This window comes from Malus domestica, chromosome 06, assembly GCF_042453785.1.
Source record: "Malus domestica chromosome 06, GDT2T_hap1".
NCBI classification, from domain to species: domain Eukaryota; kingdom Viridiplantae; phylum Streptophyta; class Magnoliopsida; order Rosales; family Rosaceae; genus Malus; species Malus domestica.
The window spans coordinates 12,303,812-12,322,074 of NC_091666.1; the positions used below are offsets into that span (position 1 = coordinate 12,303,812).

At 38.8% G+C, this 18,263-nt stretch overlaps 1 protein-coding gene across 1 annotated transcript; it reads left to right on the forward strand.

Annotated features, from left to right (window-relative positions):
* The first annotated feature begins 383 nt into the window (after nt 1-383).
* Nucleotides 384-17,806, forward strand: LOC103428208 (flavonoid 3'-monooxygenase CYP75B137-like). Its single transcript, XM_029104613.2, has 2 exons — nt 384-1,807; nt 17,087-17,806. The coding sequence occupies exons 1-2, from the start codon at nt 854-856 to the stop codon at nt 17,705-17,707; spliced, it is 1,575 nt and encodes a 524-aa protein (XP_028960446.2). The 5' UTR covers nt 384-853; the 3' UTR covers nt 17,708-17,806.
* The last annotated feature ends 457 nt before the right edge of the window (nt 17,807-18,263 follow it).

Consider the following 18,263-nt stretch of genomic DNA (forward strand, 5'->3'; position numbering starts at 1 on the left):
AAGGCGCTTTGGGGGCGGATTTGGCAATCGTGGGAATGATACTGAATTCCCCAGGTACGTAAATTTACAATTACAATCAAACATGATGAACAACAGTAATAATAAAACAAAACATTTTTGGAGCATGTTCTGGTTATATAATTATGGTTGCCAACTAATGCAATTTGACTACTTACAGCCTGCTCGACTACTATTTCGTTTTTCGTTATTAGCTTTCATTTTGGTGTGAAGTGAAACAGGTCTGACGGACTGATTTTGAGTATGGAAGGCATGGACCTTCTCAGTTCCCCTTCACGGGCTTGTTTGTGGATTCTAGAATGGCGTTAAGCGTACAAAAAGTGTTTTTTATTGCGTTTGGCATAAATACTTATAAATTCTTTTGTTTTACAGAAGCATTTATAAATAAGAGTGTTCTTTATTGCGTTTGACAAGAAATCTTCAACTGGTTCATAAGAAAATGACTTCTTATAAAAGCGTTTATCAATAAAAGTGTTGTCTATAGCACTTTTGTTATTTTGGATTATATTTGTTTCAAAAATGGGTATTTATCTGACATTTCACCATACATTTACAGAGATTGGCCCGCCGGCACGTTATGGTTATGAAATCATTTTATTTTTTAATAATCAGAAATAAACTATTATGTATAATGACAATCTTGTTAAGTGCCAAGTTCATCTAATTAGAAAGATACCATGTACAGCCGTCAAGCCAACAAAGTATTCCTTCACTTGAATATTATATTAATCCAGTCCGCCAACAAAGTATTCCTTCACTTGATTATTACATTAATCCAGTCCTCCTGCACTCCCAATCAATTGCCGTTCCCAAACACTGCACCCAGTGCACAGCAATGGCATCCGATTCCCATTCCAGCTACCTGTACTCCCTCTGGTCTGAATCCCACCAACCAAGTACTGACCAAAGTTTGCTGATCTTCATCTCCACCATTTTCCTCGTCCTTCTGTACCTCTGGCTGGTTAAAAAATCCAACAACCCGAACCCGCCGCTGCCACCCGGCCCACGCGCCCTGCCCTTGCTCGGGAACCTCCTCTCCCTCGACCCAGAACTCCACTCCTACTTCGCGAGCCTGGCCCAATCATACGGCCCCATCTTCAAGCTCCGCCTCGGCAACACCGTCGGCGTTGTAGTCACCTCCCCTTCCTCAGCTCGCGAGATTCTCAAGGACCATGACATCACCTTCGCCAACCGCGACGTCCCCTCCGCGGGTCGGGCCTCGTCGTACGGGGGATCCGACATCGTGTGGACCCCGTACGGACCGGAGTGGCGGATGTTGAGGAAAGTTTGCGTACTGAAAATGCTCAGCAACACCACTCTTGACTCGGTGTACGCGCTCCGGCGGAAACAGCTCCGACGGACCGTCCGGTACTTCTACGATCGGATCGGATCGCCGGTCAACGTGGGGGAGCAGATGTTCCTGAACGTGATGAATGTTATTACGAACATGCTGTGGGGTGGGACCGTGCAGGGAGACGAGAGGGCGGGGCTCGGGGCAGAGTTTCGGGAAGTGGTGTCGGAGATGACGGAGCTTTTGGGGAAGCCGAATGTTTCGGACTTTTATCCGGGTTTGGCCAGGTTTGATTTGCAAGGGGTGGTGAGGAAGATGAGCTGGTTGGCTCGGAGGTTTGATGGGATATTTGAGAAGATAATAGATCAACGGCTGAGGATTGACAAGGAAGGGGAGGAGGGGAATAAGGATTTTTTGACGTTTTTGTTGAAGTTGAAGGAGGAAGGAGGAGATTCCAAGACGCCTTTCACCATGACTCATCTCAAGGCCTTGCTCATGGTAAGTAAATGTTTGACTTACTTTGAATTTGTGGCGACCTTTTAGTTTTACTTTTCACTTTTTTTTTTCTTTACTAAAACTTGTTTAGTAACGGTTTATCGAATTATTGTTGGAAAAATTACAAAAAAATTGTGATATTTTTCTAAGAAGCGTGTAGACATTAGGTTGAGGCGCGGTATCTCACTCTCTATTAAGGAGATTCAAGCTCACTACAGCTTGACAATAATTCATGATAGGATATTTTACCACCTATAAAAGTAGGAATAAAAACTCTTAAAAATACTTGTAAGAGTACAAGGTTGTCGTAGTATAGCAGCTCAAGTAAGGTTGTTTTCCACAGAGATTGAATGAATAATTTGTGTTTAAAACCAACTCTCAATTAATTATTTAAAACAAAGTTTGGAAAATGTTGATTTTAGAATTTAATATAATAAAAACGAATTTTAAAATAAAACAATTAAAGAAATTAACTAGAGAACAATTTAAAAGAAAATCAATTTGTAAAAGCCTAAGGTTCCGCCGTTTCCTTAACAATCCTACGCAATTTTACCAATAACTTATGAATTTCCACACACATGCTTTGAAGGTTAGGTTTTCTTAATGCATATTTTCCTCGTAATGTTTAAGCGAAAACGTATATCTAACATGCAACCCGTCTATAATGTTCAAATCAAATATAAACATGCAAGACTCATTATGCTTTGTGAAAACCCTTTGAAAAACCATGCAAACCTTAAGAGCATGATGTTCGCCTTAAGTGAACTTACAATTACTAATCACAAGAAGCCCTCCTCAATTTCAGGGTGATGTTCCAACAGAAATTACATCAAATTACTTGTCTAAAAACCCTAATGGTCACGAATCACTAAGACAATTAGATAGCTTTAATCGAGGTGATTAATAATTCAAAACAAGCATGCATCTATTCATAAGCAAATTAATAAAATCACATATTCATGCTAAAGCTCATGGCTTCGCCCTAACAAACGGAAATTAGTTACGAACAACTATAAAAACTGAAGAAATATATTAACTAGAAAAATGATTGAAAACACCTTGTAGGTAAAAAGTCTGAAGTTCTTCAAAACTAGGAAATAAAATAATAAAAGGATAACTAGGAATTACATTCCAATTTCTAAACCTTCAGGGCTCCAAAACAGGTTCAAAACGACTTGAATTAAAGATTAGGACCTCCTCTCCAAGTTCCAAGAAGAGCCCAAGTCCAAAATCTATCATCTTCCAACCTAAAAGTCGCAAATAAGCTCTGCAACCAAATCTGCCAGCACCGCACGCTAGGCATAAATTAATTCACCACGGTCAGATGCTTAGGGATAAAATTATGAAATTTTGATATAACCTTCCTGACAGATTCAAAAACCCGCTCTAATTGGAATCACTAAAAAATTCCACCGTTTGGTTACTTTATGCTCCAAACAAGTTTGCATGTCCTACATTAAAAACACATAGCAAAGCATCAAAATCTTACCAAAATAATAACCAAAATATATCAAGAATAGGGAATAATATATAGTATAAAATTCACTCATGAGTTCACGAACCAGTTCAGCAATATATATTTTGACTTGCCCCTTCTAGAATATAATAGTCCAACTAATCGTCATGTGACCAACACCTAGCTGCACACAAAAAACAAAACAAAAAAAAAATATATATATATATATAACTTTTAGTGAAGAAAAAAAATATAAATTTTGAGACTAAAGCTACACCACAAGGAGACTCTTCTTCGACCAATAAGTAAAAGATGGAAAAGACGGAGGAATGAAGAATAATAGTTGTAGAGGAAATTATTAGTTGGATGATAAATAAAAATATGATTGAGAAATGCTACTAATTATAGGTTTATTATCACCCTTAGTGAATAGGCTAATAAACCTAGAATTAACAACAAAAAGAGTTACAAGAGTTAAAGGTTAAAAGACTCCACTTCCCCACTAATAACAAATGACAAATAAACTTAATTTCCCACTAACAACCAAATTGTAAGATCCCACATCACCCAGAGAAGTGATTCTTATATGTATATTTTCATCCCTACCTAGCACGAGGCCTTTTTGGGAGCTCATTGGTTTCGAGTTCCGTAGGAACTCCAAAGTTAAGCGAGAAAGGGGCCAGATCATTCCCAAGATGGGTGACACACTAAGAAGTTTTGCTCGCATGAGTTCCCAGAAACAAAATCGTAAGAGCGTGGTATGGGCCCAAAGCAGACAATATCGTGTTACGGCGGTGGAGTCGAGCTCGGAATATGGTGGGGGCCCGAGCCGAGATGTGATAATTTGGTATCAGAGCCTAACCCTGGCTGCGGTGTGCTGACGAGGACGTCGGACCTCTAAGGGAGGTGGATTGTAAGATCGATCCCACATCACCCAAGGGAGTGATCCTTATATGTATATTCTCATCCCTACCTAACACGAGGCCTTTTGAGAGCTCATTGGCTTCGGGTTCTGTAGGAACTCCGAAGTTAAGCGAGAAATGGGCTAGGTCATTCCCAAGATGTGTGACCCACTGGGAAGTTTTGCTCGCGTGAGTTCCCAGAAACAAAACCATAAAGGCATGGTCTGGGCCAAAATCAGATAATATCGTGCTACGGCGGTGGAATGGGCCCGGGATGTGGTGGACCCCGGGTCGGGATGTGACAAAATAATGACAACTATAATTAATTTATTTAATATTAAATGCACCAACATTCCCCACTCATTTTTAATATTAATTTAGGAGAAAAGAAGGAAAAAAAAATACTAGCTAAAGACGTATCATCATGCATCATGAAGGTGACTCTGCATTAAACCTCCATTAGTGAAACAATAATTCCTACTCCAAAATTGATAGTGGCCTCAGACTTGAACTACAAATGCTTGTGTGAAAATAAGAATTACTACTCATACATAATAACCCATGTATTAATTTGGGTTTTAATAGCTAGCATGTTATGGCCTTGTGCTAATTCCGGTTTTCATGAGTCTATTTGAGAGCAAGCCTAAATTTTATAGAAAAACTGCCACACTCTCTCACTCATATAGGTAAACTTTGTCAAGGATGTTCATGTAATTATAACATTCCATTCAACATGTGCTACATATTTTATTAAGAGTTAAATAAAACTTAATCCTCCAAAATGCTACAGGATAAATGACACATCCCGTCCCGAATGAAGGCATGCTGGCCGTCACGTGAGAGTGACGTAACCATTTACACAGTTCGGAAGCTTTAAGGATACAATTACGAAGATGTAACACCCGAGGGTGAGTCATACTTTTGTGAATTCTGTCAGAACACCGTTGGATTCCTTGTGGCCACCAAAGCTCTGATACCAAATTGTCACATCCCGGCCCGGGATCCACCACATCCCTAACTTTGGGAGCTCACTGGCTTCGGGTTCCATTGGAACTCTGAAGTTAAGCGAGTAGCGCACGAGAGCACTCCCATGATGGATGGCCCACTGGGAAGTTCTCGTGTGAGTTCCCAGAAACAAAACCGTGAGAGCGTAGTCGGGACCAAAGCGGACAATATCGTGCTAAGGTGGTGGAGTGGGCCCGGGATGTGGTGGACCCCGGGCCGGGATGTGACAATAAATGCACTGACACCATAGAAAAATACTAATTATAAGTTTATTATCACACTTGTAATAAACCTGTAATTAACAATAAAGAGAGTTACAAGAGTTACAATAGGTGAAAGGTTAAAAGATTCCACTTAATTCCCAACTAATAGAAAATAATGGAAAAGGATCCTAGCCGGATCCTTTTCCTAGGGATCCTAGGGATCCCGCAATCGTGTTCTTTCATCGTACATTATGCGATCATAAATCATTTAAAATTTAAAATTCAAATATAAATAGTATCTAACGAAAATTGACCGCACGATATACAATGAACAAGTACGATTGCAAGATTCCTTAGATCCCTAGAAAAAGGATCTAGCAAGGATCCTTTGCCACAAATAATAACAACAAAACTTAACTTTCCCCTAACAATAAAACAATGACAATTTTAATTAATTAATTAATATTAAGAATGCACGTTTGACAAAAAAAATATTAAAATGCACCAACAATTATTAACTAAAAGTTGAAAGGTAAAGTTTGAAAACTCAAAAATTTTTGGTTTTCAGTTTTAGTTTGTCGCTATGAAACAAATATGCAAATAAAGTGGAAACAAAAACAAAGGCGATTCGGTTATCATTTTCTATGGAAGTTTTTGCCTACCCAATCAACTGCATATGGTCTGATGTGAAAATTAACTTGACACACAAATTAAAACCCTATGGATGACAATTGTAGTATATGAGCAAATAGGGATCGTTCTAAACCGGGGATTAACTAGGGATGCTAATCAATGTGAAACTGACTCAAGAACATAAAAACATAATGTAGAACACTAAACTAGACTCAATTAATGCAAAAATAGAGTTTAAAACACTTAAATCAACCAAAAACTCAAAACAGCAACTACAAGACTCAAAACTGCCTTAAAATCACTTTCTGGGCAGTTTGAGTACCTAACACTAATTTGGACGAAATTGGACTAAAACTTGACTCAAGACACTTAAAAACATAAACTAAATTGATTTCTAACTAATCTAACACTTTAAAATAAATGGGGGATTGATTTTGACGAACTTAAAACTTTAAAACTTAAACCTTGAAAACAAACTTAAAGCAAAACAGATTGTGATGAAATAGAATGGTGAGAAACTAGTTAGAGGGTTCCTTATCCACACATGAACATATGCATATAATTTGATTCCCAGTTATGACTTCAACAAACAATGAATGACAATGCTCCAAGTTAATTAGGTTCGCTTAAATTAACTTTCAGATTTCCCTAGATTCATTGGATTGAATGGGATACGCATTAAAACCAAATTATTCCTCATCAAAGTCCCTAACTATGGAATACGCATGATAGAGACATTCAACAAAGATCATTAAGTTCAACGGAAATCATGAACATCAACTAGGCATTCATAACTATGGAATACGCATGTTAATCCAGCCTAGGGTTTACTTAAACACAATCGTGACTAGCGATCTTTACTACTCATGAATATAAGTTCATAACGATTAGGTGAAATTCCCTTATATCCTGGCATCAAGTTTAGGCATGCAAATTAAGTGTCGACCCTCAACCCACATACATAGACAAGTCCTTAATCAAAACAGAAAAGTAAACCACATCTAAAGTTCATGAATTCATAACTGGAGTAAATCAAATCATAACCAACATATGTCCATGGCTTCAAATTCGCCTCTAACTAAAAAGAACTTAGTTCCACATGTTTAACATAATTGAAAAGCAAATTAAATTAAACATGAAAACAGAAACAAGAGAAGAAAGAACTCCAAACACTCCACTAATGGCAGATTGCATGTGCAAGGTTTCTCCCTCCTTTGGACTGCACGGCACTACTTCTTTCTCCTTCAATGGTGGCTGCACGAGGTGGTGATGGTGGTGGAAAGGTGCGGCTGTGGTGGATGAATGGTTATTTGAATGGAAAGTTGCGGCCAGGTTGAATTTGGGCAGAAAGTTGGGGGTTTGGGGGTGGAATGTTGCGGCAAGAACTAGAACTAGGGTTTTGGCGTGTAGAATGAATATAGGAGGTGATAGGTTCGGCCAAAAGCTTTAAAGGAGTATATATAGGCACTTAAAAACCCTAGCAATCAGATTAGGGTTTCTAGAAGCCCAAATCCAACAGAAAATAGGTTAAAACAATCAGATTTTGCATGGGAAAAGGCCTAGGGTTCGGCTGGTTTAGTGGGCTAAGGTTAAGGCTTCTAGAAAGCCTTGCAAGGCAAGGAAATCAAGTATGCTAGAACCCTAGGTGCGGCAAAGATTAGGGAGATCAGATTAGGCAATGGGCTAGGGTTTAGGTGCGGCAAAGGTTGAATATCCACAAAGAATTAGGGTTTTAGCCCACTTAGTTTTAGAAAGGAATGTGTATAACCCAAATCCACAAGGAAAGGGCCTAACAAGTCAGAATTCAAGAGAGATTGGGCTTAGGAAGGTACGGCTCCAATCTAAGAGGGTAAGGATGGTTCATCCAAAAGCCCAAAGCCAAGAATAGAAACTCTCGAAAATGGAAACCTTCAAGAATAGAAACTTCCAACTTTAGAAACTTTAGTTGCCAAATCCGACTTCTTTGTTCTTCACTCTCATTTCTTCATTTCTTAAGCTCCCTTGACCTTCAAACTCGTCCATTCCTTGCGCTCCATAAGCATACACAACATTCCAGCTCACTTTTTGCTCCAAAAGCTCCGAATTGCATCATTTTTTGTAATGTGCCCTTTAAACCTGAAAACACATGAAAGTAGCTCAAAAGACTACTTTAACGAAGAAAACATAACGAAAATGCATAAGAACTAGCTAACTAAGGCGCATAAATATGCTCCTATCAAATTCCCCCACACTTAGCTTTTGCTAGTCCTCGAGCAAAACAAAGAAACAAAAGAAAAACAAAACGAAACAAAACAAACGAAACACAACCTAAACCTTCCAACAATCGCCTCAGGGATTTCCAATGAACATGACATATTAAAAATCATCATTCCCACCGATTTTAGCCATCTTTACACTTAAGCACACACTTAATCATAGTCACCACGTACTAGTTCACATTTAACCAATTAAAACATGATTTTGAACTTAGTAACATGCCTTAGAGAATTTGCTCAATTCCTCACTAGATATGCACTCAATTTTCACACAGATTTTCTGACTACACACCCTATACTAGTTATATGTGAGAAGATTGATGTAAATATAAAAACGAATGCTCACATATGTTATAACAAGGAAAGCTTTTTCTGAATTCAATAAGCATGTATATGATCTCATGAAAGGAATGCTACTACTTAGACGCGAGAACCAGTGACACCATATGCTCATACCAATCCCAAACTCCACAAATTGAAATACACAACACTCAAGATAGAAGTTAAGGGTTGTAACGGGGCTTGGGGTATTGGCTAACAAAGAAAGGTGAAGGGTAAACAAACGTTCTTAAAACAATAGTAAGCAAAGCAATGAAATTGACACTTAGAATTCACTTTTGAATGCAGAAATCAACTTTTAAACTCAAAGGGGAAATTCATGCAACACTTAGGGTCAAATTTAATGTTTTGGACCCTTTCTTCAACAACCAACACCTTAGAGCTCATTTCCATGCTCTTTCAACTCTTTTTCACACTTTTCACAATTTTTTTCTTTTTTTTTTCTTTTTTTTCTACGAATTTTTATTTTTTTTTTCTTTTTCTTTTCTAACCCATGCCTCATTTAAGACTTTGGCACACACTACACAAGGCTCACATTCCCCCACACTTGTTTTCTGCACACCCTTGATCAAAAGGAATTCATTTTAAGTCATGCTTACTATGCTTTAAGAACAAGGGTATGGATGGTCCTAATCTAGGCTAGGTAAGGATAACGTGGGTTAACAAACAATATAGGCTAAATAAGGCTCAACGGGGTTAAACCTAGAAAACAAATGTATGGAATGAAGGCTTTTTGGCTATGGTGGTAACTACTACACAACTTCATCTTGAATATGTGTTATGCACATCAATAACATGTTTTGAATGAAATTGGCATGAGTTCTAGCATTTGGAACTAAAGTGATGAAACGCATTCTAAGTAGCAACCAAGCAAAGAATAATGAGATCATGCAACGACTTTAGAAAACAAGAATGCACAGATTAATAACTCTCCAAGTAAAGTTTAGGCTCAAGTCTCTCAGGGATGTAGCGTTAGTTTGAGTTTCTTCCTTCAAGCATGTTACAAAAACTGATTTTTTTCCTTTTTGATTACATGTGAATTCATAAGTTATAACCACAACCAAGCATAACCCAAAGAGTAAATCAAACTTTCATCCATGTTTATAACTTTCTTTAACAGTCATGCAATTAAAAACCGAATCCTCATCATTGTGTTGAAAGGTACCCTAAGACACAAACAAACACACAAAAACAACTCTTTTTGGGTTTGTTTTAACCCAATTTTTCAATTTTTTATGGGATTTTCGGATTTTTATATCAACACACACTAAAACACACCAAAACAGCCTAAAAGCACCTAAAAACAGCAAGAAACAACATTGGGAAGTATGAGTGAGAAAACCCTACGAATTTGCATCAAAACACTTTGGTTACCCCCCCACACTTAAAGCAAACATTGTCCTCAATGTTTCAAAGCATAAACTAACACAAAAACACATAAACAAACAAAGAAACAAACACTAACAAACTAAACATGGCAGAAACTAAATAAGCAACAAAGAGAAGGGTTTAGGAACGCAAATCTGGAATTGGAATGCTCTTTAGGTCTTCCTTTGTCGAATGCATGGGTTGCCTCCCACGAAGCGCTTGCTTTAACGTCTTCCAGCCGGACGGTACCTCCGTTTAAGCTTGACTAGGTGCCACGGCATGGAGGGGTACCTCCTCCACGACATGCTCCTCAAACATCTCGTAATAGGGCTTCAATCGATGCCCAATCACTTTGAATTCTTGTTGCGTCCTTGAACTTTTGATTTGCACTGCACCATGAGGGAAAACATTAGTGACAATAAAAGGACCAACCCATTTGGAACGCAACTTACCCGGAAACAATCGTAGACGAGAATTGAACAACAACACTTTCTGCCCCATATAGAACGTCTTGGCACGAATCATCTTGTCATGGAATGCCTTCGTTTTCGCCTTGTAAATCCGGGCATTCTCATATGCTTCATGTCGGATTTCCTCAAGCTCACACAATTGAAGCTTCCTATGTAAACCTGCGGCATCAAGATCCATATTAAACGTTTTGACGGCCCAATGTGCACGATGCTCTAACTCGACGGGAAGATGGCATGGCTTCCCATAGATGAGCCGAAAAGGTGACATCCCAATGGGGGTTTTGTAGGCAGTGCGATACGCCCACAATGCATCGTTTAAGCGCAAACTCCAATCCTTCCTTGTAGGCCCCACGGTCTTCTCAAGAATCTGCTTGATTTCCCTATTCGAAACCTCGGCTTGCCCGCTCGTTTGAGGATGATAAGGTGTGGCCACCTTATGCGTGACATTGTATTTCTTGAGCAACGCCTCGATGGTTCGATTACAAAAATGGGAACCTCCATCACTGATTAGCACTCGTGGCATTCCAAACCTTGCAAAAATGTTAGTTTTCACAAAATCTGCAACCACTCGAGAATCATTAGTTCGGGTGGCTTTTGCTTCCACCCATTTCGACACATAGTCCACAGCAAGCAATATATAAAGAAACCCATGTGACGAAGGAAAGGGACCCATAAAATCAATACCCCAAACATCAAAGATTTCAACACTAAAAATGGGGGTTTGCGGCATTTGTTGTTTAGGACCAATATTGCCCGTTCTTTGGCATCTATCACAAGACATGCAAAATGTTCTAGCATCCCTAAAGATGGTAGGCCAATAGAAACCACATTCTAACACCTTAAGTGCTATTCTTTGAGTGCCAAAGTGTCCCCCACAAGCATAAGTGTGACAAAAGGTTAGAATAGCATTAAACTCAGAATCATGCACACACCTACGTATAACTTGGTCAGGGCAATATTTCCATAAATACGGGTCATCCCACACATAAAACCGTGCCTCTTTCTTCAATTTATCACATTGGTGTTTAAGTAATTCATTAGGAACATGTTTAGACACCAAATAATTCACCAAATCAGCATACCACGGTTCACTTACCTTGACGGACATCAGTTGCTCATCTGGGAATGTCTCTATGATAGGCACGACATCCTCCTCATGCACTATACGGCTTAAGTGGTCAGCCACCACGTTTTCACTTCCCTTCTTGTCCCGGATTTCGATATCGAACTCTTGAAGAAGAAGCATCCAACGAATGAGTCGTGGTTTGGCCTCCTTCTTGGTGAACAAATACTTCAATGCTGCATGGTCCGTATAAATAATAACTTTAGTACCAAGCAAATAAGAACGGAATTTATCTAAAGCAAATACAACAGCAAGAAGTTCTTTTTCAGTGGTAGAATAATTCAATTGTGCATCATTTAAAGTCCGAGAGGCATAATAGATAACATGCGGCCTCTTGTCCTTCCTTTGCCCCAAAACAGCTCCTAATGCATAATCGGAAGCATCGCACATAAGCTCAAAAGGAAGGCTCCAATCCGGTGGAACTATGATAGGGGCCGAAGTTAGCATGTACTTGAGGTGATTGAACGCCTTCTCACACTCCTTGTTGAAGTCGAATGCCACATCTTTCTGAAGGAGACGGCAAAGAGGGTTTGAGATCTTGGAGAAGTCCTTGATAAATCGCCTATAAAATCCTGCATGACCAAGAAACGAACGAATCTCTCGAACCGAAGTAGGAGAGGGTAAGTAGCGTACAAGATCTATTTTCGATTTATCCACTTCAATTCCTCTTTCTGAAACAGTATGCCCTAGAACTATGCCTTGTCTAACCATAAAGTGACATTTTTCCCAATTAAGCACAAGGTTAGTTTCTACACATCGTTTCAAAATTATTGTGAGATTTTCCAAACATCCATCAAATGAATCACCAAACACACTGAAATCATCCATAAATACCTCAATAATCTTTTCCACAAAATCTGAAAAGATACTTACCATACACCTTTGAAATGTGGCCGGAGCATTGCATAACCCAAAAGGCATGCGACGATAAGCAAAGGTACCAAAGGGGCATGTGAAAGTTGTCTTTTCTTGGTCATCCGGCGCTATGACAATCTGATTATATCCAGAATAACCATCAAGGAAACAATAAAAAGAATGACCGGCTAACCTTTCAAGCATTTGATCAATGAACGGCAAAGGGAAGTGGTCATTCCTTGTGGTGGCGTTGAGCTTCCTATAATCAATGCACACTTGCCAACCTGTTTGGATGCGGGTTGGCACAAGCTCATTCTCGGCATTCTTCACCACTGTCACTCCGGACTTCTTTGGAACACATTACACCGGTGACACCCAACGACTATCAGAGATCGGATAAATCACTCCACAATCAAGAAGTTTGATAATCTCCTTTTTCACAACTTCCATCATTGGAGGGTTGAGACGGTGCTGAGCCTCTCGAGTTGGTTTAGCCCCCTCCTCTAGAAGTATGCGATGCATGCACGTAGTCGGGCTAATTCCCCTAAAATCAGCCAAAGTCCACCCAATGGCCGTCTTGTGCTCTTTCAACACTCGGATCAACTTCTCCTCCTCTAGGGCCGTGAGTGATGAGGAGACAATGACGGGCAATGTCTTGTTGTCTCCCAGAAAGACATACTTTAAATGATCGGGCAACGGTTTAAGCTCAAGTACGGGTGCCTGAATCACTGAGGGTAACAACTTATTAGTGGAAACTGGAATTGAAATTGGGTTAGAAGGCTTACCATGGTGTTGAGGTAGTGACTCAAGGGCAGCCACTATCTCGGCCTCCTCCTCACTTCTAGGCACGGCAAAACCAGATTTTTGCCCAATTCCTTGTGCAATTGTCGTTTCAAGGGTATCCCTCTCCAAACAATCGAGAAAATCCTGCGCCAAATCATCAATTATATCAATAGAAAAGCAAGAATGATCGTTCTTAGGAAATTTAATACTTTCAGAAAGATTGAAATCAATGACTTCCCCATTAAATTCCATCGTTAAAGTTCCTTTAAACACATCTATCTTGGTGCGGGCTGTTTTCATGAAGGGCCTCCCTAATAGAATCGGCAATGGGGTGGAATGGGGGGAATCCTCCATGTCAAGCACGTAGAAATCCGCTGGAAAAATCAAGTTACCAACCTGCACCAAAACATCTTCCAAAACACCTTTTGGATATGCATTAGAACGATCGGCTAATTGAATTATAACACCATCATTTTTAAGCTCACCTAAGTTCATAGATGCATAAATAGAGTATGGCATAACATTAATCGAAGCCCCTAAGTCTAACATGCATTGTTCAAACTTAGTATTACCAATAACGCACGGAATTGTAAAACTACCCGGATCTTTGCATTTAGGGGGTAATTTCCTTTGTAACACAGCAGAGACATTTTCACTTACTTGAACCACCTCTTTGTTCGAAATCCTTCTCCTTGTTGTACAAAGTTCTTTTAAAAACTTAGCATACCTCGGGACTTGCTTAATCGCATCAAGGAGCGGGATATTGACTTGAACTTTCCGAAAGGTCACTAGAATGTCCTTCTCGGCTTCTTCCTTCTTTGATTGCCTAAACCTGCCAGGAAAGGGCACATTTAATGGAATAGAACTAGAAACAGTCGAATTGGGACTTACCTTGGTGGTTGGGGACGGTTTAGAAGGACTAGGTGGTGGCGGCAAGGTTTGGTCATCCTTGGCCGTGGGCTTTGCTCCCTGTGCTTCCTCTTTCAGCAACTTGTCCTCCTCGTCTTGTGCTAATTCCGGTTTTCATGAGTCTATTTGAGAGCAAGCCTAAATTTTATAGAAAAACTGCCCCACTCTCTCACTCATATAGGTAAACTTTGTCAAGGATGTTCATGTAATTATAACATTCCATTCAACATGTGCTACATATTTTATTAAGAGTTAAATAAAACTTAATCCTCCAAAATGCTACAGGATAAATGACATATCCCGTCCCGAAGGAAGGCATGCTGGCCGTCACGTGAGAGTGACGTAACCATTTACACAGTTCGGAAGCTTTAAGGATACAATTACGAAGATGTAACACCCGAGGGTGAGTCATACTTTTGTGAATTCTGTCAGAACACCGTTGGATTCCTTGTGGCCACCAAAGCTCTGATACCAAATTGTCACATCCCGGCCCGGGATCCACCACATCCCTAACTTTGGGAGTTCACTGGCTTCGGGTTCCATTGGAACTCTGAAGTTAAGCGAGTAGCGCACGAGAGCACTCCCATGATGGGTGGCCCACTGGGAAGTTCTCGTGTGAGTTCCCAGAAACAAAACCGTGAGAGCGTAGTCGGGACCAAAACGGACAATATCGTGCTACGGTGGTGGAGCGGGCTCGGGATGTGGTGGACCCCGGGCCGGGATGTGACAATAAATGCACTGACACCATAGAAAAATACCAATTATAAGTTTATTATCACACTTGTAATAAACCTGTAATTAACAATAAAGAGAGTTACAAGAGTTACAATAGGTGAAAGGTTAAAAGATTCCACTTAATTCCCTACTAATAAAAAATAATGGAAAAGGATCCTAGCCGGATCCTTTTCCTAGGGATCTTAGGGATCCCGCAATCGTGTTCCTTCATCGTACATTATGCGATCATAAATCATTTAAAATTTAAAATTCAAATATAAATAGTATCTAACGAAAATTGACCGCACGATATACAATGAACAAGTACGATTGCAAGATTCCTTAGATCCCTAGAAAAAGGATCTAGCAAGGATCCTTTGCCACAAATAATAACAACAAAACTTAACTTTCCCCTAACAATAAAACAATGACAATTTTAATTAATTAATTAATATTAAGAATGCACGTTTGACAAAAAAAATATTAAAATGCACCAACAATTATTAACTAAAAGTTGAAAGGTAAAGTTTGAAAACTCAAAAATTTTTGGTTTTCAGTTTTAGTTTGTCGCTATGAAACAAATATGCAAATAAAGTGGAAACAAAAACAAAGGCGATTCGGTTATCATTTTCTATGGAAGTTTTTGCCTACCCAATCAACTGCATATGGTCCACCATCATTTTCTAAATGGACGTTTGTGCTTACCCCACTTAAGTGCATGTGTTCCATGAGCAAGGATGGGCAACGGTTATAGAGGGCAGGTAACCGTAATTATTTACTCATAATCGTTAAGTTCTTACTCGTATAATGGTTTACCCGTTGGGTAATTGTATAAACGGTTATACTAGGTACATTTAACATGCATTTCCGTATTTTAATGTTTCAAGTCCTCAAAAAACTTATACATATTATTGTATCATTGATGAAACATGTTACGACTGCCGTATGATGTCATGTAGGCTAGGCAAACGGGTTGTATTTGTCGTGTCTCGTGTAGTTTTCGTGTAACACTTGTTATCTTAACGAGTTGTGTCATGTTACACTCGTTATCTTAACAGGTCCTTAACAGGTAAGGTCACTTTACCCATTAAGTAAAAGGACCCAACCCGTTATGACCCATTAAGAAAATTATTTTTTTTTCCTTAAATTTGCACATACCACATTGCCACTTAAATATTACTTCAAAACATAAAAACACATTTGTCGTTAAGTACTACATCTACACTCCAAAGTAAGAGCCTAATAAAAAAAAACACCAATACACTACTAGTCTACTACAAAATATCAAATGTGTAAGGATATGTAAAATGAAAAAAAATTTCTTTTCAAGGTTGTGAAGTCTTTCTCAGAATTTAAAACATTGCCAATGTGGTAAAGTGACCTGACCCGTAAGAAAAATATTTTTTTCTTCTTAAATTTTCACATACCACATTGCCACATAAATATTACTTCATAACATAAAAACACATTTGTCGTTAAGTACTACATCTACATCTAAAATAAGAGCCTAATAAAAAAAAAACACCAATACACTATTAGTCTACTACAAAATAATGTATTGAAGAAATTTATTTGTGAGAAGGGTCAGGTTTTATATGAAACCAAATAATTCTAAAGACAATAAATGATTACAAACTTGGCAAACGGTGAGGAGGGTCAGTTAACCATTCTAGGCCTTAATTGGCTCCGCCTATAACCTAAGACCTCTCGCTTACAAATAAAGAGGAATACCTTTATAGAGTATTATTAAGTGGCAAAACCATCCAATAGTTTGATCACTAAATTCGTAAGTTTTCATTCAATGTTTTTGTGTGCATGAGGTTATGTCTTTTCTTGAAACATGATGCGTTGGGACAACCTTAATCTCAAATTCAATCTCACTTATTGACATGGTTGATTGTTTTACAGGAAAACTAATGAAAATGGCTTGAAAACTTTGAGTTTTAATGATAAGGACAAAATAAAGGGTAAAGTGAATAGTACCAGGATTGACTTTTTAGTGTAAAAATGTGGTTTTTCGTTAAAGTGAACAGTACCGGGTGCTTTTCATTAAAGTTCCCTTGTTTTACAGGGTACGTTAAGTTTTAGCCTTACATTGGTGGCTAATCGTTTAGATTTAGGTTTCAAGTTTCAGTTTTAGCTAATGGAAACTCTTGTACAAAGTACCTAACCTCCTACCTGTATGAAAGTTACTTTCCACATGAGGATTTGTTTTCCCTTGTTTCCAAAGAGCCAATTAGTACAGTAACACAACTTTCTATGGACAGGATATGGTGGTGGGTGGGACTGACACTTCCTCCAACACAATTGAGTTTGCAATGGCTGAAATCATGAGCAAATCTGAGATGATGGAAAAAGCCCAGCAAGAGTTAGAAGACGTAGTTGGCAAACACAACATTGTAGAAGAATCCCACATCGACAAATTACCATACTTACAAGCTGTGATGAAAGAAACTCTGCGCTTGCACCCAGCCTTGCCTCTGTTAGTCCCTCATTGCCCAAGTGAAACATGCATTGTGGGAGAGTACACCATTCCAAAAAGATCTCGGATTTTCATCAATGTTTGGGCCATACACAGAGACCCTTCGATTTGGGAAAACCCGTTGGAGTTCAATCCAAAGCGGTTCTTGGATAGCAAATGGGACTATAGTGGGAAAGACTTCAACTATTTTCCATTTGGGTCAGGCAGAAGAATATGTGCTGGAATTGCAATGGCTGAGAGGATGGTGATGCATTCACTTGCTACACTTTTGCTTTCTTTTGATTGGAAATTGCCAAAGGGAGAGAAGTTGGATCTTTCTGAGAAGTTTGGGATTGTGTTAAAGAAGAAAATACCTTTGATTGCCATCCCAACTCCAAGGTTATTAGATCCAGCACTCTACGAGTAGAACAATGTTGCTATCAAATTCCTTGGAATACTTCACTTGTAATAATTAATACCAACTTAAGCCCAAAAATATTTCTCAAAAACTGCATGTTTACGATAATGTTCTATTGTGAGATATCGATATATATATATATATATATATATATATATAGATTATGAATTTATGCCAAACTTATGTTCCTAGAAATTTCTAGGTATAAGAGCATTTGTTATTGAAAACCTCAAGCTTATGTCCCCTTTTCTTTTCTCAAGCATTTCCGGATTTGACTTGTTTTATTCTTCTCTGTTCAAATGATGAAAAGTGATATTTCAAATTGCTCAAGTCCGAAGGATAGGACTAATTCCCAGTGAAACCCGAAAAATTACAATAAAATTGTGATATTGAATTGCCTAGACATTTGGTTAAGACGTTGGTATCTCATTCTTTTTTTCTAGATTCAAGCCCAATGTGGTTTGACAAAAGTTCTCGAACCGATGCAGCAACATATATCCTAACTTGCCCCCTCCAAAATATAACAGTCTAACTGAATTGTCGTGTGACTAAAACCTAGCTGAGG